General features: G+C 52.8%; 2 protein-coding genes across 2 annotated transcripts in view; both read left to right on the forward strand.

Annotated features, from left to right (window-relative positions):
* LOC105759916 (uncharacterized) overlaps positions 1-25,506 on the forward strand; it is a 649,836-nt gene that overhangs the window by 13,948 nt on the left and 610,382 nt on the right. Inside the window, 2 exon segments of the mRNA XM_072921323.1 lie at positions 2,637-2,639; positions 4,112-4,773. Of these exon segments, the coding sequence (XP_072777424.1) occupies positions 2,637-2,639; positions 4,112-4,773 (665 nt within the window).
* On the forward strand, positions 14,774-23,421 carry LOC140681439 (olfactory receptor 14A16-like). The gene is made up of 2 exons (XM_072921271.1): positions 14,774-15,075; positions 22,466-23,421. Exon 2 carries the CDS (start codon positions 22,489-22,491, stop codon positions 23,419-23,421), a length of 933 nt encoding a protein of 310 aa, XP_072777372.1. The 5' UTR covers positions 14,774-15,075; positions 22,466-22,488.

The following is a 25,506-nucleotide window of genomic DNA, read 5'->3' on the forward strand; positions in this document are numbered from 1 at the left end:
TTGGGTGGGCTCTGCCCTGGCCAGGAGGGCAATGCCTCTGCCAGGTGCTTGTGGCTGACGCCGTCCCCTGGGTGCTGGGCCCCCCTTGGGCCCTGGGGTTGATCCCTCAGGGGCTGTGGGAACTCTGCCATGGCCTTTGCCTTCAGCTTGGCCTTTTGCTCATCCCTCCTTGCCTTCAGCTGCTGTGCCTTTGTGCCCAAGTGCTGCAGGGCCTTCTTGTGCCACTCCTGCAGCCCCGGTCACTGCCTGTGGGTGCTCATCCTCTGAGAGCTGCTGAGCTTTCTGCAAAATCTTTCCTTTCTGCAGGGACCCAAACCGAATCCTTCACAGAAAATCCTGATCCTTCATGTACCATCATGTCATGTTTTGATGCTGACACAATGCCTGTGTCCCCATGGAAATCCAGCTTCCCAAATAAGTGCTGTGAGATGCAATAAGGAACAGAGCAGAGCAGGCCTAAGCTGAGAGATAAAGGAGAAAGAAATTTATTAAGCTACTACTATAATAAAAGATACACACTACATCCAGAATTAAAACCTTCCAAAACATTCCTCCTCCCTGCACCCAAACTCCAACAAATCACAGTGGGACACACCTTGGACCCGCAATCAGGTCATCACCTTTCAGATAATCAATACTCAGTCTATCAGGGGAGAGAGGAGTCTCTCTTGCACCACAGACCCCCAGGAAACACAATTGCCACCTCTCGTGTTTCCATGTCACACATGGCACTGCCCAGAGAAAATGTGCCAGTGTGACACTCTCCTTGCCATGTCACAGTGCCCTCACCGCCGTGCATGGACAGACTGCTCATAGGGCTCCTTTAAGGATGCTTTGCCAAGGAACAAAAGAAACAACAGTTCAGTTTTCATTTTGGGACCACAGTCCCCCCCCCATTTTCCTCCTCCCCTGGGGCTGAGGGTGCAAACGGAGATCTTCTTCTTCCTGAAGACAGAGGGCATCACCACACCCTCCTCAGCTTTCCTCTGTTCACTCCATTCCAGTGCTGGAATTTGCTGAAGCAGGTCTCTTGGCTCACCATTGCATCCCCCTAAAGATGCAGTCTCTGTTGCAGGAGAAACTGGTTCAGTCAATGGCTTACAAGAAAAGTCCAGCCAAAAGCCACTCCATCATCTCCCCCCCCAACCTTCTTTCCCTAACATCTCAGGTCCCAGACTGTCTCTTTTCTCTTTCAAGTGGAGGAGGAGTAATATTTCACAAAGCTTTCCTTTCCCAGGAAAGGGTTAAAAGTTTTGGACTGCCCTTACTGCTGAAATCTCAGCCCAGACCCCAACTCCCAGGGCTGGGCACCTTCCCCCCCCTTCTCCTTCTCCTCTGCCAGTGAATTTCCAGGTGCCTTCAGGCTCTCTGTCTGTTTCCCTCCGGTGGTGTGGGGGCGTGGGGAACAAAGACATCTCAGGTTTCCTCCCCCTGGCCTATCCCTCCCAGGCCGCAGGGCTTCCATTCCCCCACCCAGCTCGTGGTGGGCGGGGGAGAGTCTGCACTCTCCAAAGAGACAGTTCTGCTGGGAGTTCTTGCTTTGAACCCTGTGTTCTCAGAGGTGTGCCCGTGCCTTCAGTGGCCACTCCCGGTGCCAATATCCAAACCTGACCACTGATTGCTTTGAGACTGGCTGCCTGAGAAAATTCACTTCTATGTCCAACCATGAAAATCTGCATTTCCCAGAGGTTCCTTTGTTTTGCTCCTTGTGCTCAGGGTCCCCTGCACAGCCCGTGTGGCAGAGCCGGTGCCTGTCCTGCCGCAGTGTCCAAAGGCGGCCCCCCCGGCGGGCAGGGCCGGCAGCTCCCCGGGGCCGGGCAGCGGCCGGGGCGTCCCGCAGCCTCCTGGGGGCCGGGGGCCACTGCCGGCCCTGCCCGGGGCTGGTGGGCTCAGGCAGCGCCCGGCGCTGAGCCCCGGCTGCCCCACAGCCCCGGCCCGGCCCCGCAGCTCCCCACAGGCCCCCAGCCCTGCTCCCGGTCCCGCACCTCTGCGCCCGCTGCTGCCGCTGCCCACCACAGAGAAACCCCTGACATCCTGACCTCCTGCTTTTCCTCTCCTGGAAACTGGGAATTCAAAGTATCAGCTGGCAAATTGTCAGGATAAGACCCTGCTGAAAAACATCTCAGTCCTGAGTATTTTTCTGTTCCTCCTCTTTTCCATCATCCTTTTTCTTACCACACACATTCCTCCTGCTGCTTCTTGCCTGAACCATATTGCTGCACACTCCCCTTCACCTGATCCCTTCCCAGCACACCAACACCATCCATCCCCTGTTGTCCAAATCCCTTCTCCCCTTCCCTTATTGCCCCCCTGGGTGTCCATGTCCTTAATTACCTCTGGGGGAATGTGCAAACTACCTCAGCATTCTCCCATGGGACCCTTCAGAGACATTTTGGGATCATCATCCCTTTGGCCAGGACCCCTCCCTGGCTTTCCCTTTTCTCCCCTCCATGGGTGCCCTGCCATGTTCACTCCCCGGAGATCCCAGGGCACTCACTGATGAGATTTTCAGTGCTCTCTCCCTGCTGACTCTTCACAGACCCCCCTGATGTGTCACTTGTCTGTCTCCTGGTCACTCCCGGGTCCCCAATCAATCCCCGGTGCTGCCGCCAGCCAAGGGAGCCGATCACCCAAAGTGGGTGAGGCACCTTCAGCTGCACTCCCTGCCCAGGGTGTGCGGGAAAATTGACATCACCAGAGGATTCTGTCCACAAAGCAGACAGAGGAGTCCTGTAAATGGAATTTCATTCTTAAAAATGAGAGCGGCCATGGTACATTCCCCATGGGATCTCTCCAGTTGTTGGAGGACACAGCCTCCTTTTCATCCTAATTCTCCTGGCCACATCTCCCTCTGCTTTCCCCATTGGCTGAAGCACTTGAGAGCTCCAGACTTCCCAATCCACCTACTACATACTCCCTTAATATGCTCCCTGCTTTTATATAGCAAATGATACTCATGGCTCTGTTAAGTCTTTGTTGTTCCTCTGGAAGTTCATGAATAGAGCAGGGCCTTGGCTGAGCAGCAGTCTGTGTCATCAATTAATAACATTTTCTGAAACCAAGGCTTCTCCTGTCACTCCCTTGTTTACAGCTCCCTGGCACTCTGAGCCTTCCCCAACTGGACTCCCCCCCTCGGCCCCATCGCCCCCCGAGGGGAATTTGGGGAGGTGGGAGTGGGGCAGCGCCAAGGCCGGGCCCCCCCGCGCTGTCCTGGCGGGAGCGGCTGCAGTGGGGACCGAGTGCGGGCGGGAGCGGCCGAGAGCCCAGCGCTGCCCCAGCCCGACCTGCCCCAGCTCCATCCCTGCCCCTCGGCTGGGATGCTGTGGGTCTGGGGGGAAGAGGGAGCCGGCAGTGGGTGCTGGGCCTGGGGGCAGGAGGAGAAGGGAAGGAGAAGCAGGCTTGAGGAACAGAATGGTCAAACGATGCAGGTGGCAGGAGAGGGTGGGATTGTGCAGGAGAAGGAGGAATGGCAGGAGGAAGAGGAGTGTGAGGAAGAGGAGATATACAAGAGGAGGAGGAGGAGGAGGAGCAGAAGGAGGAAGCAGCAGAAGGTTCCACTCCTCCCTGTATCTGCAGCCTCCTCCCAGCCCCAGGAGCATTTCTCCCCCCACATGCAGCAGGTGACTGTGGAGGGGGATCCACGATTTTCACAGGGTGAAACTTGGTGTTTCTGAGCTTTCATGGGCTAAATGTTGGTGCTTTGGTTTTATGTGGCAGCTGAATCTTTATGTTTTGGAGGAGGTTTTTGCTGACTTGTGTTATTTGGGGAGTTTTTGATCTGTATCTTGAAGTTTGTAGGATTTTTGGGCTGAATCTTGGTGTTTTGGAGGTTCTTACAGACACAAGATTCCCAATGACTTCCTGAGATGAACTGGAGCAAGGAGGAATCTCCAGTCCAAGGTGCTCTCGTCTTGTTTTTTTCCCCAAACCAGGATTTTTCATTCTCTGGGCGTGTCTGGATGGAGGAGGAGGAAAAGCCCCGGAGATGCTGCAGGAGGAGGAGCTGCAAACCCAGCCCAGGGAGCTGCGGGGAGGAAAGAGCCCCCCTGAGCCAGGAAGGCGGGCGGAGATCCAGCCGGAGCTCGGAGCTGGTGGAGAAGCCTCATGGCAGGGAGAAGCCCCACAAGTGCTTGGAATGTGGGAAGGGTTTCAGCTGCAGCTCCAACCTGATCGAGCACCAGAGGATCCACACTGGAGAGAGGCCCTACGAGTGTGGGGAGTGTGGGAAGAGGTTTCGGACCAGCTCCAATCTCCTCCTACATGATCGGAGTCACACAGAGGAGAGGCCCTTCTGCTGCCCCGACTGTGGGGATGGCTTCAACCAAAACTCCAACCTCACCGTGCACCGGCGCATCCACACCGGGGAGAGGCCCTACGAGTGTGGGAAGTGTGGGAAGGGTTTCAAAGACAAGCCTGGCCTGATGGTGCACCTGGTGATCCACACTGGGGAACGACCCTATGAGTGCTTGGAATGTGGGAAGAGCTTTGGGTGGAGCTCAGGCCTGAGAACACACCAGCGCATCCACACCGGGGAGAGGCCCTACGAGTGTCCCCAGTGTGGGAAGAGGTTTCGGACCAGCTCCCATCTCCTCCTACATGAGCGGAGTCACACAGAGGAGAGGCCCTTCCGCTGCCCCGACTGCGGGAAGGGCTTCAAGCACAACTCCAGCCTCACCGTGCACCGGCGCATCCACACCGGGGAGAGGCCCTACGAGTGTGGGAAGTGTGGGAAGAGCTTCTCCAGGAGCTCAAACTTGACCCGACACCAACGGAGGCACCAGTAAGGGAAGCCCTGTGAGTGCCTGGAGTGAGGGAAGAACTTGGAGTGAGGGAAGAGAGTGAGGGAAGAGCTTGGAGTGAGGGAAGAGAGTGAGGGAAGAGCTTGGTGCGCTGCTCCAGCTCCATCCCCCATGGGAGGATCCAGGCTGGATGATCCCCAGTGACCCCCGTTGGGCAGAGCCCTGCTGATCCATGGTCCTGGTGATCCATGTTGGGTGTGGGGAAGGTGTTGGCTTCTTCTCCTTGTGCTGCTGTGATTTGGGGGGGTTCCCATGGATGGGGGATGGGAGGTGAGTGGGGGGTCCTGGCGCACTGCGGGGGGCTCATGGCTCAGGGGGTCCCAGCGCTTTGGGGGAGTCAGGGAAGGGGGGAAGCAGTGAAGGGGGGGTCCCAGTAAATTGGGGGGGGCTCTGATGATAACAGGGGGTCCTGGGAGACAACGGGGGGGAAAGGACCAAACCCTAAGGGACTCCTCTGGTGCTGGTGAACCCCCTGTGCCCCCCCAGCCCTTGGGGTCCCCCACAGTCCCTGCACTTTTCCTGGGGGTCCTGCGGCTCTGGGGGGGTCAAAGCGGAGGGGATGGAACCTCCGTCATGGATGGGGGCACAAAGGGGAGTCCGGGCCTAGTGCTTGGGTGGGTCGGTGCACGAAGAGGGGTAGGTGAATTAACACAGGGTGGAAAAGCAGAATTTTAACACTTTAAAATATGGGGTTCAATGGGACAAGGTGGAGGGATCTGGGTGTGTCCTGACCTTCTTCTCCTTCTTTTTGCCCTCCATGTCTTGCTGTGATGGTGCCACTTTTCTGTTGGTTGAAGGTAGAGACACACTGTCCAACATAAATGATAGATATTGGCACGTTATTGTAAACACAGTACAGGTAGTTTTTAGTGTAGAAGGCAAACAGCGCCCTGAGGGCACGAGACTGCCACAGACCGACCTGCTAGACAGAGCTCAGCAGAGCGGACAAAGCTGTTAGAGAAAAGGGAAAATAAACGGCCCTGAGAAGCAAAGCTCCGCATCTCGACTCCTTCTCTGCCCGCGCGGGCTGGGAGAAAAGGACTTTTCACAATCTCGGGGTCATCTCGACCCCCAGAAAACCGAGAGGGGGTCTCCACTCATCCCAGTGCCCGGTGAGGGGGGTCAGTGCTCGAGGGGGGTTCGGGGGCACTGAAGGGGGTGCGGGTGCAATTTTTGGGGGGTCCCGGTGCCCCCCGGGGCAGGGTCAGTGCTCAGCAGCAGGGGCTGCCTGGGGACCCCCCCCGCCCCCAAATCACAGCCGGGTCTTCTGCAAGGCACTGAGGGGAGGCTCGTTCACCCCCCCCGCCCCCACCAGCGTCGCCACACACCTTCTCAAAGTGTCCCCAAGTGCTCCCAAAGTGCCCTCAGAATGTCCCCGAGTCTCTGCAGAGGTGACACCGGCCTGATGACGGCCCAGTGGTGATGTTGCTCTGTGCACAGCAGCCTCGGGATGTCCTCCATGGCTCTTTGGCACCGCTCGGCCTTTGCACAGCCACCGTGGCCAGGAGAGGGACAGAAGAAGAGGGTGTTGATGTCCCCAAGTGTCCCCAGCAGGTGACGCGTGGCCAGGCGGGCACTGGCCTCCCACAGCTGCTCAGCCTCGGCCGCTGTGGCCACCAAGGCTGCACGGAAATCGGGACACCTCCGTTGTCCCCTCCAGGGCAGCCTTGATGTCCTTGAGCCGGCGCTGCATCTCCTGGGGGAACGCGGTGGCTTCGTCACACGCGGCCACCAAGTCCCCCAGCAGCCCCAGGTGCAGCTCCAGCCGCTGTCCCCTCCCGGTGGCCGCATCCCTGCAGGCGTCGCGGAGCTCGGTGGCCGCCTTGGCCAGCCGGGCCCAGCTGTCCATGAGCCTGTCCAGCACACGCCTGGCGCTGGCCAGGGCTCTCACACAGGCCCAGGTGGTCCCTGGGGTGTCCCCGAGGTTGGCCAGGGTCCAGCCCAGGGAGGGGACAGGGCGGTGGCCCAGGGAGGGGACACGGTAGTGGCGCAGGGCGTCCTGGAGGTGAAAGATCAAGGTCCCCACAGCCACCCGCAGGAACTCTGGGGACACGGCCAGCAGCACGTCCCTGTGCAGCCTGGACACAGTGGCCATCAGTTCTCTCAGGGTGGCCACCAGCTCGCCCAGTGTGGCCACCACAGCCACCATCGCCTCCAGCAGCTGGTGGGGGGACAGCTGGGGAGGGGACAGGAGAGGTGTCAGGGGCCTGGTGGCACTTGTGGCCTCCTACAGTGGCCCCTGTGCCCTCCTGTGGTCCCGTTTGTCCCCTCCCTAGAGGGCTCTGCTGTCCCCTCTGTCCCTTTTGTCACCCTCTCATCTCCCACTGTCCCCCCCTGTTCCCTCCTACCACCCTCGGTCCCCTCCACCCGTCTGCCACCCCCGTGTTCCCCTGTCCCCTCCGGCCCCCTGCTGGGATTGTCGCACCTCGCGGGGCTCCATGGCCGCTGGGGACACTCCGGGGAGGGGACACGGCCAGGAACAGTTGGGGACACGCGGGAACGCGGCGCGTCCAGAGAGGGGAAACAGGAAGAGGTGACGTCATCGCCCCGGCCCTGCCCCACCTTTGGCCGCTTTTGGGGGCTCCTGAGGAGATTTTGGGGGGGTCTTAGGTGAGCTTTAGGGGGTCCCAGGTGTGACTTGGGGAGTCCCATGTGAGGTTTGGGGGGTCCCAGGTGAGGTTTGGGGGGTCCCAGATGAGAATTCCCGGTGATTTGGGGTTTCCCAGCTTCCCAGGTGAGGTCTAGGGATCCCAGGAAAGGTTTGGAGATCTCAGGTGAGGTTTGGGGGGTTCCAGGTGAGGTTTGGAGGGTTCCAGGTGAGGTTTGCGGAGTCCTAAAGAGATTTTGGTGGGGTGCAGGTGAGCTTTAGGGCGTCCCAGGTGCGAATTCCCAAAGATTTGGTGGTTCCCAGGTGAAAAGAGCTCGGGGGAGCTGAGGGGGGAGGGGCTGGGGAGGTTTTGGGGTGTGTTCCATGGGTGGGGGCGGGGCGGTGAGGGAGGATCCGTGGGAATTTGGGGGGGTGGGAGTGGGCAGGACAAACCCCCAGACACTGACCACGCCCTCTTTAGACCCCGCCCCATGCTTTGGCCCCACCCCTTGCTGCTGGACACGCCCACCGAGCTCCCCCCCCCCCAGGCCCCGCCCCTCCCAGTTCCCAGCTCTGGGTTCTGGCCCCGCCCCCTCCTGAAGCCCCACCCCAAATGAGCCTTGGCCCCGCCCCCAGATAGATTTTTATCAATGGAAACCAAAAATCGCCACAAATCGACCCCAAAATTCAAACCCAGGGGAGTGGGGGAGCAGGACCCCACCTGCGATTTTCGGGCTCCAGGTGGGCTTTGGGGTGGTCCGAATGAGTTTGGGGGATCCCAGGTGCTCCTGGGTGGGTCCAAGTGGGTTTTGGGGGAGTCCTGGTGCGTTTTGCGGGTCCCAAGTGGATTTAGAGGGAGATCCAGATGAGTTTCAGTGGGGTCCCACTGAGTTTGGGCGGCGAGTCCAGCTGTCCCTGGGTGGGTCCAGGAGATCTTGGGTGGGTCCAGGTGGTTTTTGGGTAGGCCCAGATGGTTTTTGGGGGGATCCAGGTGTCCTTGAGGGAAGTTCAGATGTCCCAGGGGTGATCCAGGTGTTCCTGAGGCATTTCCAGGTGGTTTTGGGGGTGTCCCAGGTGTAATTTGGGGGGATCCAGGTGTTCCTTGGGGCTCCTGCTGTGTGTGTCACCTCAGCAGCTGTGATGTTGTGATGTTCCCCCCCTCCCCAGCTGTCTCATCCCCCAGGTGTGATGATGTCATACACGTGACATCATCGTGTCCCTGCACAGGTGGCTTTGTCTCCCTGCACCCACCCAGGTGTGACATCACCTGTACCCAGGTGTGACATCCGTCCCCAGGTGTAACATTACCTTTGCCCAGGGGTCACTCAGGTGTCACTCAGGTGTTACTCAGGTGTGATGTACCTGTGCCCAGGTGTGCCAGGTGTCACTCAGGTGTGCCAGGTGTCACTCAGGTGTCACTCAGGTGTGCCCAGGTGTCACTCAGGTATCACTCAGGTGTCACTCAGGTGTCACTCAGGTGTGCCCAGGTGTCACTCGGGTGTCACTCATGTGTGCCAGGTGTCACTCATGTGTGCCAAGTGTCACTCAGGTGTGCCCAGGTGTCCCTCAGGTGTCACTCAGGTGTGCCAGGTGTCACTCAGGTGTGCCCAGGTGTCACTCAGGTGTCACTCAGGTGTGCCCAGGTGTCACTCAGGTGTCACTCAGGTGTCATTCAGGTGTCACTTGGGTGTGCCAGCTGTCCCCGCACAGGTGCCCCGGTGCCTGACCAAGCTGTCCCTGCACATGAAGGTGCGCTCGCAGGTGCTGCAGGTGCAGGGCCGCAGCCCGGGGTGGGTTTCCAGGTGCTCCTCAGGTGCTGTTTGATCCCAAAGCGCTCGCTGCGCTGCGCGCAGGTGAAGGCCGCAGGCCCAGGCGCAGGTTCAGGCGCCGCTGGCACGCTGTGCTGCGAGAACGCCTTCCTGCAGCGGCACCAACACCTCGGCCCAGCCGCACCAGCTCACCTGGGCGGCACGTGAGGGCTGCGAGGGGCCGGGACCTGCCCCCGCCGGGATTCGGGCAGCTCTGGGTGAAATTCGCGAATTTTTGTGCGCAATTCCACGGGTATGGTCGAAATTTTCGTTTGTAAACTAGGATATTCTTTCACCTGCAGTCTGTGGTTTTGCAATCTTACCCTGGCTGCAGCTTGTGGTCTTTTAAACCTTTAAGAACCTTTTTGTAAAGCACAACTTATTCATGTAAATTTTATATAATCACGAATAATTCCATAACATATGACATTCGGGCTGCAGAGATCCCCCTGCAGGTTCATGGGTGTGAAAACACCAATCACTTGGTTTTTAAAATTTTAAAAGTTTGATAATAATAAAATGGTTATAAAAATAATAGAGTAATAAAGTTTAGAGTTAGGACAATTACAAGACAATAAAAAGCAAAGAATTATGGACGTCCGGATGCTCTTGGACACTAAGTCACGGAAAGCATGACTTGTGAACAAAGGAATCACCCTTAAACCAATACACTGTTGCATATTCATACATCCTTCATGGTTATGCATACATTCTATTCTAAACAAGAAACTCTTTCTGTTGTACCTCAGCTGTTTCCTTTAATCCCCTGGCGTCTTGGAGTCTGAGCAAGGCCTGAAGAAATTAGCTTCTTCTGATAAGAAGCCATAAATTCCTCTCCTTTGAAAGATTGACGTGTTCCTCGAAGCAAGTATCTCATTCCAAAAGCCAGGGAATCTCAGGAAAACGGAGAGCTGGACAAGACAAACGCAGATCTGAACCAATGTGGTTAATCAAGCGTTCTCCGTTTATTCAAGATAAGGTGGTAGTTTATATAAGCTTCTACATAGTTTACAAAAACAAAGACACTCTGATTGGTAGGCTAACATTGTTTACCTTTTCCTTAAAACAGCCTACACCTTACACTATAAAACCTATACTAATTCACACCCAGACAACCCAGTGGTCCCCATCACACCTTAAGACTATTTCTATCTGCGCCACAAGCTCTGAATTTCTAACTGCGTCAGAGGCTTGAAGGCCTCACAAGGCCCAAATCTGAGGCCTAGACTGGAGTAGCTCAAATCTCATAATTCATGTCCTCTTTCTCTCAAAAATGCTGCAACAATTCCCTCTTTTTCTTTTTGAGCTACCCAGGCTGGAGTGAAGGCGCAATGAACTAATTTTTGCACACACTGTAAAAAACACGGTGTAACAATTAAAATAACTATAAAGATAAAAAGAAGTACAATACCAAAATGAATTAAATCTTTGACTCAGCCAAAAAACCTAAAGAATTGAGCCAGTTATCAAATGAAGTGTCCATTTGGAGAACACTGCGTTTGGCTCGTTGAGTCTTCTGAGGCAATTCGAGAACCTGATGTATGGTGGGAACAAAAAGCGTCAACCTACCGATATAACATGGGCCTCCCCTAGCATTTTGAGGGACTGCTGACCAGGCTCGGTCCCCACAAATGAGGAAGGTTCCTGGGGGCAGTTTTCCTGCACCACCTCTTGGCGGTGTCACAGATTGAGTCGAATTGTTACAATATTCTGAATAGTCGTAATACAATGGTGATCTGGGAGACAACCAAGTGTTGTCATCTGTCAATTTTCCATTTTCTTGAGTTGGTTTGGTAGCATAAGATCCAAATATTAAACAATAATTTCCTGGGACAGAACCCAAAAGATCGAATTCTTAAAGACTGTCATCAGTAAATTTAAGGTTTTGCACAAATGCAACAGCTTGCGCTCCCAGTGTGCTATTTAAATTTATTTGAGCTCGGGTCCAAGTTTTGAACTCTGCAATGGGACCCAATGAGACTCCAATTTAACAAGTATAAAAAGGGGTTTAAACGGTGTGGCTAACAACAGGCAGAATTAATCTTGCCTAGTTTGTTTGGCCCAAGTGATCCACATATTTTCTCTCTTGTCAATGTCAAGGATTCCAGATACTTCAACAACCAAAACACTGCTTAATAAAAACATTGAGGCCTACCACATATTTCTCAGGTTTTTGAATGCCCTGTTTAACATGAAAGAAACAATCTTAATTCTAAACATAAACTATAACTTCTAATAAACTAACTTCTGATAAATCTAACTTCACACTTATAATATTTCAACTTATTTTTCTGTACTCTACAAAATTAATTTTCATCAGAACTGGATTCATCAGGGATGTTCCAGGCAAACTGTTGTTGTTCACGTTGTTATCACTGCGGGTTGATATCTTTTTCATCCATTTTTAAAATTCTGTTTCTGCCTTTTCGTATCAATGCAGCAAGAGCATCTGTCCTGCCCAGACGTCTTGGTTGGACGGGTAAAAACACTCACTCAAGTAGAATTTCTGTTGATCCACGTTGGGACCTCCCTCTTTTTCTTTTGCCATTGAAAGACAATGGCAAGATGAACAGAAAAATCACAGGCATTACTAAAACTTATTAAAACTTAGTAAAAAAAATTCTATAACATCATTAAAAACACACTTATAAAGAAAAAACTCAAAGCCCACGATCTTCTGTGGGTGAAACACAAATCTTTGCACAATCCACTTTTGCTGTGCATCCTCTGATCCACTTGTGGAGAGATCAGTGCCCTCTTGCAATTGATAAGTTCCACATTCTTCACTGAAATCCATCTAGATTCTGCACCTATTAAAACACAAACAAACCCAACACCCCCACAGGGACTGGAGGGTCCTCTCTCAATTCTGTTCCCTAAAACTTGCATGAAGAAATGGAAATATCAACATCTTTGTTATAAACATGAAAAAACATTAAGAACAAAACAATGCACATAGTAAAGAAACTAACAACAAATAAAAATCAATCAGATAATACACAATCAATATTACATATAAAATCACAGTTACCAAGTGCTACACTATCAAATTGTCATCCCAGAGTCTGCAGCAGCTGAAAAACCTTAAAACAACAGAGATTTGGATAAAACATGTCCGGATCATGTCTCTCCAAAACTCCCTTTGAGGCTCAGCTGTCTTATATGGTCAAATTGTCAAGCCAAAAGGACTTGAATACTTTTTGATGCAGAAAACATCTGGATCAATCACACCATCCACGTAGAGCCAAAGCGTGGCCAGAGCTCGAACTCTAATTGGAGGATATGTTTAAAACAAAAGTCTTAAAAATAACAGTTATAAGTGAAAAACCTTATTATTAAAAATTTATCAAAACATCAAATAATTGAACCTGTCTAAAATTTCTTTTTAAAACAAAAATTCTCTAAATACAACAAACCTTTTCTTCAAAAATCTGAAAATTTGAAGTCTGAAATCTTGAACCAAAATTTGGACAAAAAATTGTTAAAAGAAGATGAATTGCAGCTGCATAGAAGATTGGATAAAGAAAACACATGAGTAGTTAAAAAATCAAACACACAGGATCCTGAAAAACACATCTTACAATCAATCACCTAAAAAAACCAATAAAACATATGAAAACTGACTGTAAATATTAATACAACACCTCAATATCTTAACATCTTAATAATAATTCTTATCACAAAAATCAGACAACTTACATTATATGATCAGCTTATCAACAAGAAATGTTTAAAATAGTTTAAAACAATTTTTCCAACGCATTCATATAACATTAGTAACAACCATTACTTATCATTACCTACAAAAACTTGACAATTATCATTTATCTTATTATCTATAAAATTCAAAAATCATAATCACTTATATTATTATCTATAAAAACTCAAAAACAAAAATTGTGAACTCAATGCCAACATTCCATCTGACTGACTTTTCTCAAATCTTTGTTTTCAGAGACATTTTTGGCCATTAAATCATTATTAACATTTCTATCTTTTTTTTTTTTTTTACAGTAATTTTCATCCACATTGTATTTGAAATAACTTTGATTTGCATAATGTCCATCCTTCTTGGTATCTTGGAAAACACTCAGTACTGCTATACTTTTTCATTACGTCTTCTGTCTCCTTGTGTTGTTGCTTGATAAAGCAGCTGCAATGATGTGTCCTTGTTGTTGAGTTGCATCCTGGATGGTTGCTGTGAATGCTGCAGCTTGGTTGCTTTGTTCTGCACGTGTGGCTCTGACAAGCATCTCATCGACTGGACAGCCCTGAGGAAGGGTGGCTAGGATGGTTCTGGTGGGTGGGTTAGCATTCTCAAAAGCAAGGGATCGGAATAAATGTTCCTGAACATCTGGTGGCACGTCAGGTGCGTCCTTCAAAGCAGCTGACAGCCTATCAATAAATTGTCCAAATGGTTCAGTGGCTCCTTGCTTTATGGTGGCATAGGATGCTGACTTTTTCTTGTCCGGTACCAAATGCAAAGCTTGATGGGCCAATTGCTGTGACAATTTATGTATTTCAACAGGAAAGGTAAGTTGCACCTGATTGGTTGCATATGGTCCTTGCCCAGTCAGCATATCTGGCTGGACTCCATAAAAGGGGTCCCCCACATTTGTGTGTTTGTTGGCCTCTTCAATTGCCAACCGCCTCCATTCCCTTTCAAATATGAGAAATTGAGAAGGTGTCAGGAGCAGGGATGCAATGTTAGATGAATCACCAGGACAAAGCACATCTGCTGTGAATATGTACTGAATGATGTTCCTGGCTGCTTCTGATCTGATCCCATAAGTGGTGACTGTCTGCTTAGCTGATTGTAGGATTTTCCAGTCATGGGGCTCCCAGATGGCATTCCCATTAGACACTATAACAGGACAAGCCAGGGAGCTGACAGCTTTCCAGTCACCGTCTAAAAGAGCATCCTTCACAACTGATGCCCATCGGGACTGCAATGGATTTTTTAAAACTGCTGGCAATGCCAATTGCTGGCCAGTGGAAGGTTCCACTGGTTGAGCCTGATGATTTGAGAGGGTGGCAAGGCGGGCTATTTTTTTCTGTAACATATTTGGTCTTTGTATCTTGTTCTGTGATCGCTTGTCCCTGCTACAATTGACAACAGGAAGGTCTGGCTCTGAGTCGTCAGAATCTGAACTCAGTGGGAGTGGGCAGCGCTGTGCCACTGTGGTGGGGTGGGGGCTGCCTGGGGCGGGGGTCTGCGCTGCCGTTGTCTGTGTAACCGTCTCTGCGATCCCGCTAGCAGGGCTGTGCCTGGCCCCTCCAAACCGCGCCAGGTTGCTTGCCGCCGCTGCCGCCGCCGGCGGGTACCGGCGAGCCGCGCCTCTCTGCATGCACACACCCGCGGCAGCTGCCGCCGCTGCCGCTGCAGGGGGGCGAGGGGCCAGCACCGCCGCGCTCCCGTCTCCGCCCTGGTCTCCGCCTTGATCTCCGCCCCTGAGTTCCTCCTCCTGACTCAGCCCTGTTTCATCACCAACTCCGCCTGCCTCCTCAGGTGTCTCCCCGCCTCCCGAGGGACCCGGGAGGGTCACTTCCTGGTCTGCCTCACTCCGCGGAACCGCCGAGCTGTTAACATCCGCCACTTGCGAGCACACTTCCGCTCCGGGCGCGGCCACATTTTTGCATTGTCCCGCGCCGGCCGGCCCTGCGCCGCCTGGCTCTGCGCTTCCCTCCAAACGAGCGACAAAATCCCTGACAGAGAGACTGACCGGAGCTTTCTGCCCTCGCACTGGCCGCATATTACAAACATTAAAGAATTTTTCAACCCGAGATGGCTTCTGAACTTCTGTCTGCTCTGATGTGGATTGCTCAAATGCCTGAATTGCAGCTTCTGCTGCTTTTTTTCTCCGCGGCCATGCTCTGTAAGGTATGTAAAACTTTTTTCCAAACGCCTCTGAGCTCCAATAGTGGTTTCTTGTCTTTTCCGCCCTCTATCACTGCGTCCCAAAGCAGCTGCCCCAACTCTTGCCATTCGGTTTCACTAAAAATCAGCGAAGGCTTTTGCAGCTTGCCTTTGCTTCTTGCCCAAAGGACCAACTGTTCTAAATCGGCTTCTTTAACTTTTTCAGCTCTCTTTGAGAGAATATGAAAGAGAAGCCGCACTGAAGCCTGCAGATCCCCATCCATGGTGAACTTTCACCCTCTCTCTCTCTCTCTCCGCGGCTTACCTCCAACTTCTGCGGTTTGCTCCGCTCTCGCTTTTCTTCAGCAAGGCAGCAACCCCGCTCCAGCTTTCCGGCCCCGGCCACGTCAACACCCGCCGTTCGGGTCCCTTGTGAACGCCGAGGTCTTCCCACTGCTCCAACGGACTCTCGCAAACAAACAACAATGCGAAAAGTCTTTTTTCTCCCGTTGGGAAAATGGCCCAATTCGGAGTTTGGAGACTTCTGCTCCGTTCCACCTGATCCCCGTTCACAAAAAGTGAATTTGGGATCCCGGCCCCATCACCATGAGGCGATTTGGACCTGAATTTTCGTCGTGCGACTCAGACTCAGCTCCCCGTTACTCTAAAAGTAATTTGGCAGCCTTTTCGGAGCCTCCTGAGTCCCTGGTCCGGGCGCCACTAAAAGCCAGGGAATCTCAGAAACACGGAAAGCTGGACAAGACAAACGCAGGTCGAAACCAATGTGGTTAATCAAGCGTTCTCCCTTTATTCAAGATAAGGTGGTAGTTTATATAAGCTTCCACATAGTTTACAAAAACAAAGACACTCTGATTGCCAAACTAATATTGTTTACCTTTCCCTTAAAACGGCCTACACCTTACACTATAAAACCTATACTAATTCACACCCAGACAACCCAGTGGTCCCCATCACACCTTAAGACATTTTCTATCTGCGCCACAAGCTCTAAATTTCTAACTGCGTCAGAGGCTTGAAGGCCTCACCAGGCCTCAATCTGAGGCCTAGACTGGAGTAGCTCAAATTTCATAATTCATGTCCTCTTTCTCTCAAAAATGCTACAACAGGATTCCTTCTGCAAATTTGCTTAACTGCAAAGATTGTTTCCAGATTAAATCTGCCAGGAGAGACAGGTCTGGAAGGCATGTCCACTCGGGGGCCACCTCTCATCTGCCTTTCAAACACTGGAACCGTGTGCTTTTCTTTCTTATGGGGAAAAACCATCCTTCTTGACCAGGCACCCATGGCCAAAACTCGGGATCTGCCTCCAGAATTCCCTATATCCAAGGATAGCTCCCAGACAAAAGCTGCCAGGACTGACAAGTCTGGCTGGCCTTGGCTTCCTGAGGGCTGGCACTCATGTGCCTCTGAAACACTGGGGCTCTGTGCTTTGCTTCCTAATGAAAAGAACTCCTCTTCCTGTCCAGGCACCCACAGCCAAAACTGAGATTCCACCTCCAAAATGCCCTGTGTCCAAGGATAGCCCCTAGATGAAAATTATCAGGAGAGACAGGTCTGGCTGGCTCGGCCTAAAGGTGGCCACCTCTCATCTTCTTCCAGAACACTTGGATTTTGTGTTTTTCATTTCTATAGGGAAAAACCTTCCATCCTGACCAGGCACCTGTGGTCAAAACTGGGATTCCACCTCCAAAACTCTGTACATCCAAGGATTGCTCCCAAGTGAAAGCTGCCAGGACAGACAGGTCTGGCTGCCCTTGGCCTCTTGAGAGCTGCCTCTCACCTGCCCTAGAAACACTGGGGCTCTGTGCCTTCCTACGAATGGAAGCGAACCTTCTTTCTTCTCAAGGGGTCCATGGTCAAAATTGAAATTCCTCCTCCCAAATTCCATATGATAAAAGCTGCCAGGAAGAACAGGTCTGGTTGGTTCAGCCTCTCAGGAGCCCCCTCTCTCCTCTTCTGTTTTGGAACAAAAGGTCTGTGCTTTCCCTCCTTTGGAAAAGAAAACATCCTTCTTATCTACACAGAAATGGCTGAAATTAAGGTTCCACCTCTAAAATTCCCTATATCCAAGGGTTGCTCCCAGCCAGAATCTGCCAGTACCATCAAGTCTGGCTGCCCTTGGCCTCTGGTGACTGCCCCTGCCACACTGGGGCTCGGCTCTTCCCTTCCCATGGAGATCACTGTGACACTGTGGGCACCTCATGGAACCAAGGGGATCATTGTGGCACCACTGGAGCCCATGGAACCAAGGGGCCATGGTGACACCACGGGGCTTCATGGACCCAGAGACCATTATGACTCTGTGGGGCCTGATGGAACCATGGAGACCATTCCGACCCTTCAGGGCTTTGTGTCACCAAGGGGGCATTGTGACACCTCAGGGTCTCCTGGAAGCAAGGGACCATTGGGACACTGTGGGACCCCATGTAACCGAGGGAACATGGAACAGGTCTGGCTGGCTTGGCCTCCCAGGGGCCACCTGACAGGTCTGGCTGATGTTGGAATGCCAAGGGCTGCTCTCATCAGCTGCTGGAGCACTGGGGCTCCATGCTTTCCTTGCTATGGAAAAGAACTCTCATTCTTCTCCAGGCACACATGGCCAGAATTCAGATTTCACCTCCAAATTTCCTTTTATCCCGGGATTGCTCCCATAGGAATATTGCCATGAGAAGTCTGGCTGGCAATGGTTTCATGAGGGTGACCTCTCATCTGTCCCCAAAACACTGGGGAAGGCTCCGTGCTTTCCTTCCTATGGGAAAGAACTTTCCAGCTTCTCCTAGTGCCCATGGCTGAGACTGGGGTTCTACCTCCAAAATTCCCTATACCTAAAGGCTGGTCCCAGAAAAATCTGCCATTACTGACAATTCTGGCTGGCTTTGGCCTAGTGAGGCTCTCACCTCCCTTCCAAACACTGGGGCTCTGGGCTTTCCTTCCTATGGAAAAGAACTGTCCTTCTTGTCCAGGTGCCTATGGCCAGAATTGGGATTTCACCTCCAACACTGCCTGTTGTGACAGACTGGAGGAGATTGTTGGCTGGAAACATTTTGTGTGTTGGGAAGGAAGGGGCAGGTCCAGCCTTGCCCTGCCCTGGAACCCCAGCCCTGCCCTGCCCTGGAACCCCAATCCCCCCAGAGCCTCTATCCCAGCCCAGCAGTGTCTGCCAGTCCCTGGCACAGCACAGGCAATGCTCCACAGCCACCTCTGGAGCCCCAGAGACCCAGCTCCAGTGACACCAGCCCTGAGCAAGGGGCCCAGGGCAGGTGTCCATGGCAAACAACCATCACAGCAGCTCCAGGCCTTGGTTGTCGCGGCACCAAACCAAGGAACGCGTCCCTGTGGCTGTTGCTGTGGAACCTGGTGGCACCAATGAGTGTCACTGCAATTGTACCTGGAACAGCCCTGGCACTGCTTTGTCCTGAGGGCTGCCATGGCAGCTGAATGCAGCAACAGCTCTGCAGGCCATGGAACCTGGCTGCAGAAATGACTCCTTGGGGTGGTTTCCAAGGAAACCTGAACTGATGAGCGTTGCCATGGCACCCAAACCCATCAGTCTGGTCAGTGCAGTGTCCATGGACACAGCCCCTTGCAATGGCCCAGTGCGGGTTGGGATGATGATCCACCCTCACAGCTGTAGTGGTCTTGGAGGCACCTTCGGCTTGGCACAGACCTGAGGAGGGTGTCTGTTTTCAATGGGGAAACTCAGGAGTTTAGTTAACTTCAAAAATAAAAGAAGGAGAAACCCTCCTTGGCTGTGCACAGCCAGTTCTTTGAGCAAAGCAGGTCCCAGGTGAGTGAAGAGAGACAGGATGGGGTTGGGGAACGGGGAGCAAGGTTGTCCACACTGGGTCAGATCTCAAGGCACAGTGTCTCTGACCAGGCCAGACCTCCTTAGGAGTGTCCCTGGGTCAGTATCAGTCACTGAATGCTGCAATCACATATTGTATAATAAGAACAGTAATAAAAGACACCCTTTAAAACAGGAATACGTATTTCCTAAATGCTCTTCAAAATATTTCTCAATAACTGCAGAAGGAAATCTTCCTAATGAACTGCCCCAGACAAGAGGGAAATCAAGGCAGAGCCATGGTTTGTCAGGACTTGCTTGATCCTAATGACCCCTGTTGGTGCATTTGGAGCTGAGCCCTGGAACCTCAAGGCCTGAGAGGAGATTGCACAAGCCTTTCCAGGAGTCAAAGTCAGAGGGAACACCCAAATGTGTCAAAGCATTAATGGGACCCTCTGAGGTTCATTCCCAACACAGGCTCCTCATGGACTCCTTGGAGGAGAGAATTGGAGGCCAGGATGGCACAAAAACCTCTCAGAGACTCAAAATGGCACAAAAACCTCTCAGTGTGGAAAGGACAATCCAAAGTACCTGAAAAAAGTTGAGTATCTAAAAGTATTAATGAGCCCGACTGAGTGTCAGTACAAAGCTCTCAAGGGACTCGTTAAAGCAGATAATTGGGGCCATGATTGCACAAACCTCTCACAGAGTCTGTATCAAAGCAGAAACACCAAGTACCTTAAAAGAACTGAATTACCTTGAAGCATTAATGAGCCCCACTGAGTGTTGTTCCTGACAAAGCCTCTCCAGGGACTAATTACAGCAGATAATTGGAGGCCATGATTGCAGAAACCTCTCAGAGACTCCAAGGCAAAAGCAAAAGCCAAAGTCCTTTGAAAAACCTGCAGTCCCTGGGAGCATGAAGGAGCCCCCAGGGCCATTCCTGACCAAGGCTCCCCAGGGACTCCTTCCAGCAGATCCTTGAGGCCACTGGGATGTGGGCTAGGGGGGGATGCTGAGGGCAGGACCAGGGGGTGACAGTGCCCAGCCTGGCTGGGGCTGTGCCAGGAGGCCCCAGGGCCTCAGGACAAGGTGTGTCCTCACAGCCCTTGGTGGCACAGACCCTGCTGTGCCCCAGGGCACCAAGACTTGGCTTCTCTTTGTCCCCACCTGTCATCAGTGCCTCCAGTTCTCTGCCCTGCCTGGGGCCTGGGGACACTTTCTCAGTCATGTCCCTCAGTGGGACCCATTAAAAGTCCAAGAAACTTTGGAGTTGGATTCTGACCTGGAGTTCTGGAGAGGTTTGTGCAGCTCCCTCTCAGGGCCTGATGTTCAGGGCCTGAGCACAAAGCCCCAGAGGGTCATTAAAGTCCTTGTGCCGTGTCTGTGCTGCTGAGCTGGGCCGGGCTTCTGGCACAGAGGGTGATCCTGGTAACCAAGCAGGGCTTCAAAAGCACATTTCTCTTGCTGAGCAGCTCTTCTCGCAGCCCAGCAGGGCTGGGGCACTGCCTGCAGCCAGCCCGGGCACAGCACAGAGGCACAGAGAGCTTCAATCAGTCAGGGCTGGGAAGGGGCTGAGAAGTGCCTGGGGCAGAATCACTGCCAGCCCTTGGCACAGGAACCTCTGGCTGCAGGACAATGCAGCTGCAGCTCCTGGAGTGATCTCCTAAAGCTGGAACATCCCAATGCCCACAGACCCTGTGAGTGCATTCTCTGCTCATCTCCTGTGCAGAGCAGCCAGGGGTGCCCAGGGCTGTCCTGCAGAGCAGGGTCCTGCAGCCCAGGGCGCTGTGCTGGGCCAGGACTCTGCTGCCTGCCAGGGACAGCTCTCAGCCGGCCCTGGAGCTGCTCCCAGCGCTGGCCAGGAGCTGTGGGGGGAAGGAGCCGCCCTGAGCAGGGCAGGTGCTGCTGCTGAGAGGGGCTGGGTGGGGCAGGGCTGCTCCCAGCTCCAGACCAGCCTGGGCACAGCTCCAGAGGGCACTTCCCAAAGAAGGTAAGCCTGGCATTGCTGTAAAGGTCAGGAGCTTTCCTGAGAGTGTTTTCAATTTCCTGCTTGGAGCTGGATGGGAAAGTTGAGGTGATGACATGAAGAATTTTGCTTTTTATACATTTTTCATATATCCGTAGGTCCATAAATTGCTATTATGTAATTATAAATTTATAATCCTTACCTAACTCTATTAAACTCTTAATGAACTCTACTTAACTACTATTATATACTTAATGTAATTATAATCCTTAATTAACTCTAATATGTTTCCTTATTTTTCTCTTAGATTTTAGAACAATAACCTGTCTAAACACATTTCTTAAATGCTATATAGTCTTATTATCAGGGAAAGAACCCACAAGAAGACCATTTCGGTTTTTAAACGTGAGCAGTGATAAGAAAACCTGGGGCAAAGAAGCCCTTGGACCTACTCCAATGGTTTGAGTCAGGGGTGTGTAACTGGGGCAACTGAAACTCCTATTGGGTGTCCCTGTTAAATATACTAATTAATTAACCTTAATGCATTGTTGAAATCATGGGCTGGGTGTTCCCCATCCCCACTGGGACACCTGAAAGCTTCCAATAAAGGTCTGGTTTTTACTTTACTGTTCTAACACTGTTGCAAGGGTTTTTTTTCTCTTTTGATTATAGAAAACAGGGGGATGAGAGAAGCAGAACAGGAATTGTAATCCCAGAACGACAGAACATTCTGAGTTGAAAGGGCCACATGGGATCATCAAAGGAATGTTTGAACATTTACAGAGACTCCAGAACTGTGATTTTGGTTGGTCAGTCTCTCTGCTGGGAGCCTCCCAAAGGGCCTTCAGCCACTCCTCAGCCCTGGACAGCAGCAGCATCACCTCTGCAGGGCCCAGCAGGGCTCTCCTGAGCTGCCCTTGCCCAGCTGCACACAGAGCCTGCCCCAGCCAGGGCCCTGCACACAGGCAGGTTTCTGTAGGGCCGGGCCGAGGGCACACAGGGTGGGATGGGCTCTGTGAGCGCTGGCAGGGACAAGGCACCTCTCAGGAGGGGATGTCCAGGCCCAGGGAGATGCTCAGGGAAGCAGAGGGGGCTGAACAGAGCAGTGCTGGGAGAACAAGCCCATCCAGCCCCTCACCTTTCCTCAGCCACAGGGAATCCTTTGCCTCTCACATCTCTCAGTGGCAAACTCTGAGTGCAGCAGGAATGCTGGGGATTTCTGACCTCAGAGAGCCAGGAATGGTGTGTGAGTAGGAAAACAGTTCCTAAAATCATCTCCTGTCATCTGTTTGCCTTAGAAGTGTGAGTGGAGATGATATCAAGTGAAGTACTGCACTTTTCTGCATTAGGAGTGATTCCTGTGACAAATCCTGAATATCCAGCCTGGTCCCTCTGCCACAGGGCCACAAACCCAGGGAAGCAGGGCAGGGATGGCTCCTCGAGAGCCCCCAAGCACAGGCCTGGCTGCTCCTGGCACACTCAGCCTGCACAACTGGAGTTCAGGCAGGGACCTTGATGAAGGTTTTCCCAGAGGAGGAACATTGGTGGGTGAGTCCCAACGAGACAGTCTGCAGGGAATGGCCCAGGCTTGGCTCCAAGCAGCCTCTCCTGACTTGTCCCTGTCCTTTCTCCATGAATAGGTGCCCATGTGCAGCCACAGCAAATGTCCAACAGCAGCTCCATCAGCCACTTCCTCCTGCTGGCACTGGCAGACACGCGGCAGCTGCAGCTCCTGCACTTCTGCCTCTTCCTGGGCATCTCCCTGGCTGCCCTCCTGGGCAACGGCCTCATCATCAGCGCCGTAGCCTGCGGCCACCACCTGCACACGCCCATGTTCTTCTTCCTGCTCAACCTGGCCCTCAGTGACCTGGGCTCCATCTGCACCACTGTCCCCAAAGCCATGAACAGTTTGCTCTGGGACACCAGCACCATCTCCTACTCAGGATGTGCTGCTCAGCTCTTTTTCTTTATGTTCTTCATGTCAGCAGAGCTTTCCATCCTGACCATCATGTGCTACGACTGCTACGTGTCCATCTGCAAACCCCTGCACTACGGGACCCTCCTGGGCAGCAGAGCTTGTGCCCACATGGCAGCAGCTGCCTGGGCCAGTGCCTTTCTCAATGCTCTGCTGCACACAGCCAATACATTTTCCCTGCCCCTGTGCCATGGCAATGCCCTGAGTCAGTTCTTCTGTGAAATCCCACAGATCCTCAAGATCTCCTGCTCCAAATCCCACCTCAGGGAACAATGGTTTCTTGCTGTTAGTGTCTGTTTGGCATTTGGTTGTTTTGTGTTCATTGTTTTCTCCTATGTGCAGATCTTCAGGGCTGTGCTGAGGATCCCCTCTGAGCAGGGACGGCACAAAGCCTTTTCCACCTGCCTCCCTCACCTGGCTGTGGTCTCTCTGTTTATCAGCACTGGTGTATGTGCCTACCTGAAGCCCCCCTCGATGTCCTCCCCATCCCTGGATCTGACCCTGTCGGTTATGTACTCGGTGGTGTCTCCAGCCCTGAACCCCCTCATCTACAGCCTGAGGAACCAGGAGCTCAAGGCTGCAGTGTGGAGACTGATGACTGGATGCTTCAAGGGACATTAAACTGCTGGCCAATTTCTGCAAATCACTTGTAATAAAAGTCATCTTTGATACTTCTTGTTGGTTTCATTTTGGACGTTATTTTTCTTTGTTTTTCTTAATTCATATTGTCCACAATAAACATCATTGTGCCATTTCTCATTTTGCTTCTCTCCACCTTCCCTGTGGCCACAGACTCTGTCAATGAGGGGCTGTGCTCTCAAACCACTCTCAGTGGCTTTAAAAAAACTAAAAGGTCTCCTAGCAAAGCTTTCTGCAGAGTTGCCCTTTAGTTGTCTTCTCTGGAGCTGCAGCAGCAATGTCTGTGTGCAGAGCTGGGGCAGATCAGTGCTGGCACAGCAGCTCTGCTCCTGCTGGCCACACCATTCCTGATCCAGGCCAGGAGCCATTGGCCTTCTTGGCCACCTGGGCACGTGGCTGGCTCATGTCCAGCCTGCTGTCCATCAGTCCCTGCAGGTCCCTTTCTGCCTGGCTGCTGTCCAGCCCCTCTGTCCCCATCCTGTAGCGCTGCAGGGGTTGTTGTGGTCAAAGTGCAGGACCCGGCACTTGGACTTGTTAAACCTCACCTTGTTGGGTTTGGGCCCTGGATCCAGCCTGTCCAGGGCCCTCTGCAGAGCCCTCCTACCCTCCAGCAGATCAACACCCACATCCAGCTTGGTGTCATCTGCAAAGATGTCCTTGGTTCCATGGGTCCCTTCAGTGTCACAAGGTCCCTTTGGTTACACCAGGCCCTGCACTGTCACACTGGTCTCCTTGGTTCCATGGGGCCCCAAAATGTGACAATGGACTCCTTGGTTCCATGGGGCTTCACAGTGTCACAATGTTCTCGTTGGTGCCGCAGTTTCTCAGTGGCCCCTTGGTTCCATGGGGCCCCAGGGTGTCACAAAGGCCCCATGGTCACATGAGGTCCCACACTGTCACAATGCTCTCTGTGGTTCCACAAGTCCCTTCAGTGTCACAATGGACTCCTTGTGTCCATGAGGCCACACAGTGTCACAACAGCCTTCCAGATTCCTGGAGGCCCCAGAGTGTCACAGTGGCCCCTTGGTTACACAAGGTCCTGCAGTGTCACAATGTCCCCTTGGTTCCATGAGGCCCCGCAGTGTCAGAAGGGCCCCTTGGTTCCACTGGGCCCTGGACTCTCCCAAAGCTCTCCGTGGTTTCGCAGTGTCACAATGGTGAAACCCCTCGGTCACACGAGGCCCCGCAGTGTCACAATGGCCTCTGTGGTTCCACCAGGACCCAGTGTCACGGGGACTCCCTGGTTCCATTGGGCCCCAGAGCACCACAATGGAGCCCTGGTTCTATGGGGCTGCACAGTGTCACCATGGTCCTGTTAGTTCCACCAGGCCCTGCAGGGTCACAATGGCTCCAGAGTGTCCCAATCATCACAGAATGACAGAATCAAATAGGCTGGAAAAGACCTTTGGGATCACCAAGTCCAACCAATGCCCCAATACTGCCTTGTCACCCAGACCATTCCACTGAGTGCCACTGGAGAGGGACAGTGACTCTGTCACCTCCCCCCTGGCCTGCCCATTCCAGTGCCCACTCACCCTTTCTGTGAAGAACTTCTTCCTCTTGTCCAGCCTAAACCTCCCCTGGTGCAGCTGAAGGCTGTGTCTTCTCGTCCTGCCCTCCAGCAGATCCACACTCACACCCAGCTTGGTGTCACCTGCAAATTTGGGGATGGTGGGCTCGATCCCCTCACCCAGATCATCGGTGAAGATGTTAAACAGGACTGGGCCCAACACAGATCCCTGGGGACAGCACCAGGGACTGGACACCAGCTGGGTGCAGCCCCATCCCCACCCCTCTCTGGGCCCAGCCTCCAGCCAGCTCTTCCATCTCCCAGCCAGGAGGGAACCTGCCCAAGCCGTGGGCTGCAGCTTTTCCAGGGAATGCTGTCAGAGACAGTGTCCAAGGCTTTGCTAAAGTCCAGATGGACACATCCACAGCCTTTCCCACACCCACAGGTGGGTCACCTGGTTATAAAAGGAGATCAGGGTGCTCAGGCAGGACCTGCCCCTCTTAAATCCACGCTGGCTGGCTCTGACCCCTCGGCCATCCTGTGGGTGCCCTGTGGTG

Source organism: Taeniopygia guttata, chromosome 36, assembly GCF_048771995.1.
Source record: "Taeniopygia guttata chromosome 36, bTaeGut7.mat, whole genome shotgun sequence".
In the NCBI taxonomy this organism is placed as follows: Eukaryota; Metazoa; Chordata; class Aves; order Passeriformes; family Estrildidae; genus Taeniopygia; species Taeniopygia guttata.